This window comes from Triticum aestivum, chromosome 7D, assembly GCF_018294505.1.
Source record: "Triticum aestivum cultivar Chinese Spring chromosome 7D, IWGSC CS RefSeq v2.1, whole genome shotgun sequence".
NCBI classification, from domain to species: Eukaryota; Viridiplantae; Streptophyta; class Magnoliopsida; order Poales; family Poaceae; genus Triticum; species Triticum aestivum.
This window is the reverse complement of record NC_057814.1, coordinates 550,509,424-550,520,574: the sequence shown is the minus strand read 5'-3', so window position 1 is coordinate 550,520,574 and position 11,151 is coordinate 550,509,424. Positions and strand designations below refer to the sequence as shown.

The window sequence follows — 11,151 nt, the reverse complement described above, 5'->3', positions numbered from 1 at the left end:
ATCTCCGCTTTCTACATACTGTTTTATTGAGAAATATTTGAATGATCTGGCTTTGATCCCGGCCAAGGCAGGCAGGCCACCTGTTGTTGTTCAAGTTAGAACAGACTTGGGTACCCCGGGTGTGCTAAATTGATGGTGGACGCAGCAGTTTCAAAAAACATGAAAAGGGAGCCTATGCAGTTGTTTGCAGGGACGAGAAAGGTACTTACCAAGGCGCATCGGCGGTCGTTGTAGAGGAGCAAGTAACACCGGAGATCCTTGAAGCAATGGCTTTCCTTGAAGCTTTAGCTCTCGCTTCAGATCTTAATCTGACGAAGGTTCAGGTGGTAACCGATTGTGTGGCCACGGTGCACCATATGAAGAGACTTTATTTGGGTGAAAGCTCCAGAATTATTGATGATATCAAGGAAAAGATGAAAGATTTTGAAATCTGTCTCTTCGATCATGAGAGAAGAGAGAAGAACTGGGAGTCTCATAGTTTGGCTAGAGCATCTGTTACTTTTAATCTTGAGCGCCACTTGTGGCTTATGAGCCCTCCAGAGTTCGTTTGTATTGAACCTTTGATAGAGCTTGAATAAAGCTGAGTAACACCCCCCCTCAAAAAAAGGAAGGGAAGGTGTGCGTTGGCACGACCACTGACGCGCACCGCGCCTTAATGGAGGTCCCCTAGCCCGGTGCATGGCTAAATGGGTTGTGCCCGGCACACGAGACGCCTAGGGTCGTGAAGCCAGACCTGTTTGTCGGCACGACACGACCCATTTATTTTTATTTTCAGAATTCTTTTTGATAAATAGGCCCAAAAAACAGCCCATTTTGCCAGGCATTGAGTCATGCCTCCAGCGGTCCAACACACGGTGTGCACTGCTGAAAATGCTAAGGAAAACTTCGCTCTAACGAATCACGAATTTGTACCAGCCTTTTCAGTGGCCCAAGCTAGAAATGTTGACAAATTCAAACTGATCTGCATCTTCCCACAGCACTTATGCCACATTGCGATATCAAGAACAGACGATAGAGCAAACAATTTGGAAAAATCAGAGAGATTTCTGAGTTGTTTTTCCTTGGCAGCAGAGATGTACATCGACGCCATTAGTAAAGAAAACATCGATCACTGTTACAGCAAAGCTTAAGCTAATCGACGCGCGCCTCTCTCTAAGCCTTCTTGTCGGCCTTCTTGGGGGACTTGGCGGTCTTCTTGGGCGACTTGCCCTCCTTGGGCTCCTTCTCCGCCATCCTCTTGGGCAGCAGCACGGGGTTGATGTTGGGCAGCACGCCGCCGTGCGCGATGGTGACGCCGGCCAGCAGCCTCCCGAGCTCCTGGTCGTTCCTCACGGCCAGCAGCAGGTGCCTGGGCACGATGCGGGACTTCTTGTTGTCCTTGGCGGCGTTCCCGGCGAGCTCCAGCAGTTCGGCGGCGAGGTACTCAAGGACGGCGGCGAGGTAGACGGGGGCGCCCGTGCCGACGCGCTTCGCGTAACGGCCGTTCTTGAGGTAGCGCCCGATGCGGCCGACGGGGAACTGGAGCCCGGCCTTGACGGACCGCGTCACCGACTTCTTCCTGGGGCCGCCGGCCTTGCGCCCGGCCGCGCCCTTCTTCGCCTTCGCTCCGGCTCCGGTGGCTGAGGCGTCCATGTCTGGTGGCTGGTGCTCGTCGGGACGCGGGAGAGGAGGGGAGGGGATTTGCTTGGTGATTTGGGATTTGTGTTCTGACGGAAAGAGATGAGGATGGCTGGGTATTTAAAGAGCGAGGTGAGGGACGGTGGTGGGCCCGTCGATCCGCGTGCGAAGGCGCTCAACGGTTCGATCGGGAGGGAAATGGACGGCTGCGATGTCCAAGATATCGTGCGCGCCGGATTTGTTCTCTCTAATATCTGTTTGTGGTTTAATTACACGGATGCTCTTTTTTTCAGGAAACTTGAGAGCTTTATTCAACTAGAGCATTCCTACCTAAAAAAAAACTAGAGCATTCCTGTTGCAGTCCGCCAAAAGGGTACTGACCAGGAAGCTCGGAGTCTTGTCGATCCAACTTTCGTAAACCCTTAGCGTGCAAGCTAGCTTAGCACACAAGTGTGTCGGTACATTGGCCGATCTACAAATATGTTGAATTACAAAAGAATTAAAATGAAGAGACAGCTCTCTAATTTCATCTAAAAGCGGTACCATGACAGAACGCGATGACATTCGGGTATTCCATAGCTCGACTTGATGAAGGCAGCCGGTCTCTATAAGCACCTGCGTGAAGCCATGAATGTTAGCGACTTTTATAGCATCTCGCAGTGCCAGCGCCTCCATAACCAGCGGATTCAACACGCCGGGACACAGCTTGCTCCACGCTCCAAGGAAAGAAGTCGCCGATCTTGCCACACCACCGGCACCCCCTACTCCGAGCTCAGCGCTTAACGCACCGTCAAACATGATGGTAATGTAACCATCTTCAGGGGGTCGCTGTCGGTGTCAAAACCGGCGGATCTCGGGTAGGGGGTCCCGAACTGTGCGTCTAAGGTCGATGGTAACAGGAGACAGGGGACACGATGTTTACCCAGGTTCGGGCCCTCTCTATGGAGGTAATACCCTACTTCCTGCTTGATTGATCTTGATGAATATGAGTGTTACAAGAGTTGATCTACCACGAGATCATAGAGGCTGAACCCTAGAAGCTAGCCTATGGTTATGATAATGAGTCTCTCCGCCTATCCGGACTCTCTCCGGTTTATATAGACACCGGAGAGATCTAGGGTTACATGGAGTCGGTTACATAAAAAGGAATCTACATGATTAATCTCCAAGCTTGCCTTCCATACCAAGGAGAGTCCTATCCGGACACGGGTGCGGTCTTCGGTCTTCGCATCTTCACAGCCCATCAGTCCGGCACATGGTTAACAGGCCGGACGCCCGAGGACCCCTTAGTCCAGGACTCCCTCAGTAGCCCCTGAACCTGGCTTCAATGACGAGGAGTCCGGCGCGCAGATTGGTCTTCGGCATTGCAAGGCGGGTTCCCTTCTTCCAAACTCCAGAGTAGTCTTCGGATGTAGTAAGCATATCCGGACCTGTGTATGCAATTGCATAGAATACAATATTTCACGATCCCAATCCGCTGACAATCGTTTGTGACATTATGTTTCGCCCGCCCGGTTATTACTCCGAACCATTGGCTAGCCCACCGCCCCACATCTCGGGACGCGGTTTTACTGGCACGTCTTGTCAAAGCAGAGATCGTGTCCCCTTATTTACGGGATTTTCATCAATGCGAGCGTGGGTAACCCAACCGCCCCCCGGGTACAACTCGAGACCCAGGAGGAGACGCTCGGTATTCGGGGCCTTTATATAGGGACCCAGACTTGTCTTTTTTCCTTTGCACTTGCTCCTTCCTCAACCCCAGCCGCCTCGAGTTCTAACCCTCAGGTTCCAATCACCACCAGCCCCAATCATGTTTGGATCCAGCCGTCCAGGTCAGTGGGTGGCTTCTTCTGTCACGGAGGAGGATATTGCGAAGTTCCGCGTTGTGAGGTATCTGACCCCAGAGATTCTTAATCGGCTCCCAGCAGCAGGGCAGGTTGTACCTACCCCCAGATCCGGCGAGAGGGTAGTATTTGTGGCCCACTTCCTTCACGGGTTAGGGTTTGCGCTTAACCCCTTCGCCCGGGGGCTCATGTTTTACTATGGACTTGATTTTCACGATCTGGCCCCGGACTCTATTCTTCTCATCTCAACATTCATCGTTACGTGTGAGGCCTTCCTCCGGACTCCTCCGCACTTTGGTTTGTGGCTCAAGACCTTTGACGTGAGGCCGCGGGTGACAGAGGGGGAGCAGGCAGAATGCGGCAGCGCCATAATAGGAAAGCTTGCCAGCGCGGTTTGGTTTGAAGGATCTTTCGCCGAGTCTTCCGACCTGTGGCAACAGGAGTGGTTTTATATCAGCAAGCCGCGTGGCTCCAGGTGGGCGGCTACGCCCGCGTTCTGACCCGGCCCTTCCATCCAGCTTGCTTCATGGATTAATAAGGGATTGGACTGGGGATCAGCCAATGAAGTGCAGACTCTGCAGAGTCGCATGCGAAGCCTCATCGAGAAGGGCATCGATCTTGTGAACGTCGTTCAAGTAATGCTAGTCCGCCGGACCTTGCCATGTCAGTGGCGGCCTCTCCATATGTGGGAGTTTAATCCGGAAGGGCGGCGGACTCTTCAGCACTTCTTCGGCACCACGCACGAAGGAATGTGGAAATTATATTTCGGGGAACGAGGGCAATGGCCGGACATCACCGAAGATGTTGGCCTTGACTGCAATCATTCGGACACTGCGGTAAGTATTCACTCTCCGCACACGTTCCATCTAAGCATCTCTTGACAAGATACTGAACAATCCGTCTCTGTTCAGGACTGGATAAAGAAAGCGGTATTTAATCTGGTGTCCGGCGCCCCTTCCCGAAGACTCCGCGACCGCACTACTGACGTGAATGTTGGCACCGACACCGTACCAGGTGTCCGCAGAGGAGGGCGAGAGCAAGGACACCAGAGGTGATCTCTGCCCTGAGGATAAATTGGACGCTGTGTTCGGGGAAACCAAAATCCTTTGGCCCGAGGGCAAAGGTGCAGAGGAAGCCCTCCATGGTAAGAAGAGGGCCGCTTCCGAAGATCAGGAGGGGAAACCTTCCAAGAGAGGAAAAACGCCATCGTCGGGCGGCTCGGGCCAGGCAAGCGATGTTGCCGTAGAACTTTATGATGAGGACAAACCTCTGGCCGAATCGTAAGTGAAGCAGGGCACTTTAAACATACCTCATCCTTTTCCTATTAGTAAAGTAATCATCTGCTATATGTACATCCTCGCAGGTCAACGCCCGGTGTTTCTCAATCATCCTCCTCCTCGGGAGACCTTCTTCCGGAGATGATGGAGAGTGATACGCCTTCTCCGGCTTCCTCGCCCAACAGGGCGGATGATTTTGAGGTATCATCCCGGTGGGCTCCTCCCGGTCAACAAGTAGTGCAGGGAACGAAGAAGGCATTACCCGAAGGTGGTGCCTCTGTTACTCAGGGTTCGGAAGTCAAGAATGACGACCCCGCACTATCCGGTTTACAGCTGGAGACAATTCAAGAGGTGAGTAAGCGGATTCCTTCAAAGGAATGCCGCACTCCGGCGGCGGTTTCCGAAGACCCCGGAGCGCCAGAAATGCTGACGGACATGCTGCGACAAGCGTCCATTTCAGAAGAGCACCGTGCCTTGATGGTTACGGTGGTCGAAAAGGTTCTATCCACGAAGAGAGGATTGAACGAGGCCTTCACGAGCCTTCTAAGAGGCTTCGAGGTTTGTGATGTAATTTTGCCAATTGAAGCTTATTGACAGAATGCACCTGTTGTATATGCAGTAGCCCCTGAGACTCGGATTGCCTGCCGAAGGAGGCGATCGGAGGATCAAAAAGATATGCTCAGGTACTAACCTTGATTTAATTTTGAATATAGGCTGTCTCCTCCCCGGCAGCTACCCGGAATACGGAAGTGGCCGAACTGCAGCGAAAGCTAGACATTGCATTGATCAACAGGCGTCTTGATGACTCGCAAGGTATATATTTCGAGCATTCCTTACACCAATGTGCTTGTGGTTGAGGACTGACAAGGGAGAGAGTTTTATATGAAATGTGCATGAATGCAGATGGTGCTGCCGCCGTTGAAGCTCTTCGGGCGGAGCTAGCCCGGGCCAAGGAGCAGGCCCGGTGTAGTAATGCGGCTGCCGAAAAGGCATCGGCTGATCTTAGAGCCAAACAAGCAGCTCGGCGCCAAAATGAGGAGAAAATATCCGCACTGGCGCTTGAATTGGAGAATGCTGCCAGCCGCTGTGAACATCTTGAGAAGGAGAGTAAAGCCAAAACGGCTGAGCTTGATAAGGCCTTACAAGAGGCGAGTGAAGCTCGGTCTGAATCCAGGGCAGCTCGGGAAGAGATTCGACAGGCTAAGGAGATAGCGGCCGGTAAGCCCTTTTTGCTTTAGACTAAGTTCGGCGATCCAGACAATGCTCAGCTAAACCAGGTCTAGAGTTCTCCGGCTGAATTTTTGGACTTGCCGAATAGTTCTTCCGATGCGGCGCAGTTTTACCAAGCGCAAGAGGGGTGTGCAACGGAGAAGCCTTTCTAGTCACAATTTGGCGCATCAAAGCGCACTCTGTTGCTGAATGAACAGATGTCCCAATGGGCCGAACTTCATAGGATATCCGACGATGCCATGAAGAACGTCATAGTCCGGTTGTGGCCAAATGAGCCTATTCCAAAGATTTACTTTGGCTTGGTGCAGCGTCTTGTTGACGCGATGCCGCGTATCGATGCTGTGAAGCGGTCGGCATGCATTGAAGGTGCACGGATGGCTCTTGCCCGAGTCAAGACATTCTGGGGTAAGATGAAGGCCACCGATGTTGCGGTGAAGAGTCCGCCCAAGGGCAAGGACCATAATGAGCCGGAGCATTATTTTGAAGACGTCCTGGAAGCCACCTACCTGATAGAGGGTCAATGCTCGAAGAACATAATGTTCAAGTGAGGTGTATTAGAGTTGTAAAAAGACAATTTTATAATTAATATATTTTTTATATTTTGCTCAAAAGCTTGTGCTCCTCCTGTGCGGCCGTTTTAATATAATCTGAAAGTTTTCCAGTCATCAGCTTCAGCCCCCTCGTAGGAAGTAGGGGGGTGTTCGGAAAAAACATGTAATCACTCTTGATCCAACGTTTTGGTCCATAAAGGAGGTGACAATGCGGCGAACCATGCAATCGGACTATAGGGCGTTAACACTTTCACTTAGCCATAGGAGTTTTATAGTTGGGGCTACGACATAGCCCCTGGTATGCATACGACTTATTCCGATGTGGTGCGTTACATATATGACCTGGAAAGGAGGTCCTTTGTGTTACATGGAGGAATCGCGATAGATTCTGATAAGTCATCGAGTGGTTGACCAGCTCACACAGCATCATGACAGTCGGTTTTCGGCTTTCTCTACTGAGGTGCTCATCCGGTTTAGGCCAGGGCACAATCGCAGTAGTTCTCCCTTTACTACCCTAGCCGACAGAGCGGAACGTAGGGTAGCAAGCACAGGAGCCGGGCAACCCAACCATCAACCCAAGACATGATTCGGAGCTGATGCATATAAGGCCAAAACTCGTGACACCGAAGTATGCTACAAAGCTATTCGGACTTTGCTGGCAGCTCATTTGTTCCCGTACCGAGCCCCTGGCAGGTGATGCCGAGGCGCATCTGTAAAGCGGCCGTTAAGGCCGTACTCATTGTTGAAAGAGTATGGCAGATTAGTTCGGATAAAGTTTTACTGGGAGCGGAGCGATATGCCAATGATAAATTCATATATAAAAAACCATAAACCCGGCTATTTGACATGCTCGGGGTCGGGAATGGAGGAAAAAGGGCATAATACAGGCTCAAAAAATAAAGAGTTTGGTCTACAAAAAGTTATTTTGGACCTCCTGTCACACGTCTGCGTCGCCCGTCCTCGGGGGGGGGGGGTGAATCCTTAACGGAGGTAGCCCCTTAGGTGAGTGTACGGATCTGAACTCCGATAGAGTCCGTTGTAGATGTTGTCCTTTTCGTCACCTCTTTCTTAAGAGATAATAAAGAAAGAAAAAACAGAAAACGGATAAAAAAACGATACGAGAATGGTTGCAGGGTTGTCCGTATTGTGCTTCCGTCGATGCCCATGGTATCTTGAGTGCGTAGTGATGTATGCGCGGTGTAAACCTTGCTGGTATAAAAGGTGGGTGACGGAAGCCGAACTGCTATTTCCGTTCCGGGAGTGGTCGTACTTCGGAGGGAAATTGTTTCTGGCCCCTGGTATTCGTCTGGTGAGCCGCTCTGTCGTCTTTATCGCCTGGAGGCCTCCTCCCTTTGTGTTCGGCGTTGAGCTTGCCTGCCTGCTTGAAGACCCAACAATTTTGTTGGTATGATTAGCTGGTTTATCAGGATGGCCGTGAATCTGGCATGGTCGGTCCAATATCCTGTCAAGGGTGGATGGTCCGTCTTGGTTTGCCTTCAGTGGCTTCTTTCGTTGACCGGGTTTTGGATTGTTAAATCCGGCGTTGACCGCTGTGTCGCGTGATCTTTCATTGATATTGCGACTGTTGTGTTCGGTTCGTCGTGGCTTGCCGTTGCCGTCTTGGATTTCGGAAGTGCCCGGGTTGCTGGCGTTATTGCTTTTATGAGCGAGCCAGTTGTCTTCTCCCGCACAAAAGCGAGTCATTAGAGCGGTAAGGGCTATCATGGAGCAACATTTTATTAGCCTTTCCAAGATGGAGTCGTCACTATCACCACAATGGCACTTTATTTTAGTGGAACTGCACAAAAGGATAAGAAGATTTATAGTTGCACCTTACATGAGCCGGACAGCCAACCTTAATGTTCCTCAATTTTAGTGCAACTACTAAAGAAGAACCTGCCAGCTCACGAGAGCAAGTACTTCTTGCTAGCTGAATGATGCAATCTTTGCTTCATTTCAGGTGAACTGCAGAAAAAGGCGCATGAATTGAATCATGGAACTCCAGGTAGACCTCATCCTAGTGGAGCTGCAGGTTGAGTTCAAGGAGGCCGCTATTAAAGTGAAATCATGCTCTCCTGTCTCCTTGTTTGTGCTGTGCAAACAGGAATACTCAACTACAGATGTTGTGACGGTCAAGAGCATTCGCCAGGTTCTTCGATTGTATGACATGGCTAGCCAAGATGGATTTAATCCCGATATTCACTTTATCAAAAGGCTCTAATGGGTTGGTTCTGAATCTTGCAAGCTGGGAATCAATGAGATGTGTAGGCATCTTTGTTGTACTTATTATTTGAATCTTATTTGTTGGTTCTGAATCTTGCAAGCTGGGAATCAATGAGATGTGTAGGCATCTTTGTTGTACTTATTATTTGGATCTTATTTGTTGGTTCTGAATCTTGCAAGCTGGGAAACACGGCATGATGATGCAGAGGACAACAACCATAACAAACAGTTCAAACTTGGTAGTATTATCTTTGTGAAAGTGCGACAAATGTGCTAATCCTGTGCGTCCTGAGAATAATAATTCTAATTGTTGTGCATGTTGATCCTGTGGCACTGATAGAACGAGCCAATGCATTGCTTGTTTTAAGTATAAATTTCTATTAAAGCTAATTAAATTTAAGTAAAGTGACCACTAACTCCTGTTATTACAGTACCAATACAGATCCGCTCGTGAACCGACGTGTGGCCGGAGTAGGTTTCTTAATGGAGGCGTTTGAATGCGCCGAGGGTGCATCTTCTGCCGGGCGTGCAGCGGATGAGGGAGGGGTAGTAAATGTTGTCGCCTGTACACACTCAGCTTACTGTTGAATCCAGTTCCCCAAGAGCTGAAAAACGAACTGCTGCCACCGCCTACACACTCATTCACTCGAAGAGACTCCAATGGCGATCCGAGGGGTGAGCCTGCTAGATATGGACTTCAGCAAGGAGTTCCCCTTTGAGTTCGCCGTTCAGTCCTATGGCTGCACCAAGTTGAATGTGATGTACACCAACGATACGGACTCGGTGAAGCCCTGCCTCGCCTCAGTCCTATGGCTGCACCAGGTTCTGGAGCATTCGCCCGTTTCATTGGCAGCGCCGACTGCACCTTCGCTATGGTGGAGAGAAGGAAGAACGCGACGATTCGGCCATCTGGTGCAACAAGCTTGTCGACATCCAGAAGCAATACAAGATCATCAGCAACGGGCAGGAGAAGGACTCCGTGGTTGACCTCACTGAGACCATCATCGACCCCTGATACGCCAACATGAAAGAAGACGACCTGAACACGTGGGAGGTACCTCTGAATCTAGCCTACATAACCTACGCGGCCAAGGACGCATACACATGCTATGACATGTACATGCAGATCTTGGACATGAGGGCGTGTCTGCTTCCCATAACCGACGAGTACACGGACAGCCGCAGCCTCATGATCAAGCGTGCCAGGAAGGTCTAGATGTTGTACTTTATCTGTTTATAAGCACCTTTATCATCTGAGTGTTTCATGCATTAGCCTATGTGTCGTAATTATCTGTTTTGTCCGAAATATTTCTTTTAAGAACCCATTAACCTGATTGCTTTTTTAGTGGCTATTTGCTCATGTATGTAACTAGTTCACTTGTCCGTTAAAAAAAACTAGTTCACTCGGCTGCCGTGCTCTGAATCTCCTTCCTCCCAACATATTCCCCTCCTCAGGTGGACCCAGCAGGTCTCTGAATTTTCTCCCACTTTCTTTTTCGATGTAAACTGTTTTTTCTCCCAGTACTTTTCCCTAGAACCAACTCAACTGTCCCACGTCTAGCCTAAAAAATAATAATACCCCACGTACTATTAACTCGTCAAATTTAAATGATATTTTATTTCATAAGTTGAAAGTTCTTACAAAATAATAATAATAATTGTTTATATATAACTTGGCAAGTTAACTCCTAGTGATTGCGTACCTAAGCTTGTAAAGATTTTACTGACCAATGCAGTAATAGACGTGCAATCATGTGTTTATGTTTTTATAACATTTATCCGTCTAGCCCAACATGATATTTTCACCCAGCCCAGCAAGTCCGCGGATTTCGAGAAAAATGCAAATGGGATTTTAAACGGGCTGCATAGATGCTACATCATTGTTTCACCCAGCCCACCAAATGGACTAAAAAAACAAATGGACTGGCTGACATGTGGGCCAGTAGGTCGAAGCCTAAGAAGGCGCTGGATTTACATCCAACGGCCGACATTCTTCTTTAATCTCTCGTCTTCTTCCCCCAGCGCTGCCGGAACCGCCTGCCCCAGCCTTCGGCGTCCAGCGGCGTTGTTTTGCACTCCTCAGCGAAACGCTACCCCGCCGACGGCCAGGCCATCCCTCCACTCTGCACCTCATGTTATTCTCTGCCGAGTGTAGGCCCACCCCGCACCCGAACCAGTCAAGTTTCCCACTCCTCTCCGTCTGCGACTCCACTGCCGCGTCTTCCCCATCTCCGGGTCGTTCCAGTCTGGGGCCTCGCCGTCGTCCACCGCCTCGGTGCGCTCGACGCGGCATGGTCAACATACGAGAGTCATCGGAAGAGGACTATACGTGGAGAGCCTGACGGCTGGGACCCATGAGGTCCATGGTCGCACGTAAGGAAAGTTCCTCCTTATTACGCACTGTACGTG

At 50.2% G+C, this 11,151-nt stretch overlaps 1 protein-coding gene across 1 annotated transcript; it reads right to left on the bottom strand.

Moving 5' to 3' along the window:
- Positions 1-1,024: 1,024 nt before the first annotated feature.
- Positions 1,025-1,707, bottom strand: LOC123168885 (histone H2A). The gene has a single exon (XM_044586746.1). The coding sequence runs from the start codon at positions 1,630-1,632 to the stop codon at positions 1,153-1,155; it is 480 nt and encodes a 159-aa protein (XP_044442681.1). The 5' UTR covers positions 1,633-1,707; the 3' UTR covers positions 1,025-1,152.
- Positions 1,708-11,151: the final 9,444 nt, after the last annotated feature.

Coding starts and splice junctions, on each gene's coding strand:
- LOC123168885 (XM_044586746.1), bottom strand. CDS start 1,632: ATGGACGCCTCAGCCACCGGAGCCGGAGCGAAGGCGAAGAAGGGCGCG.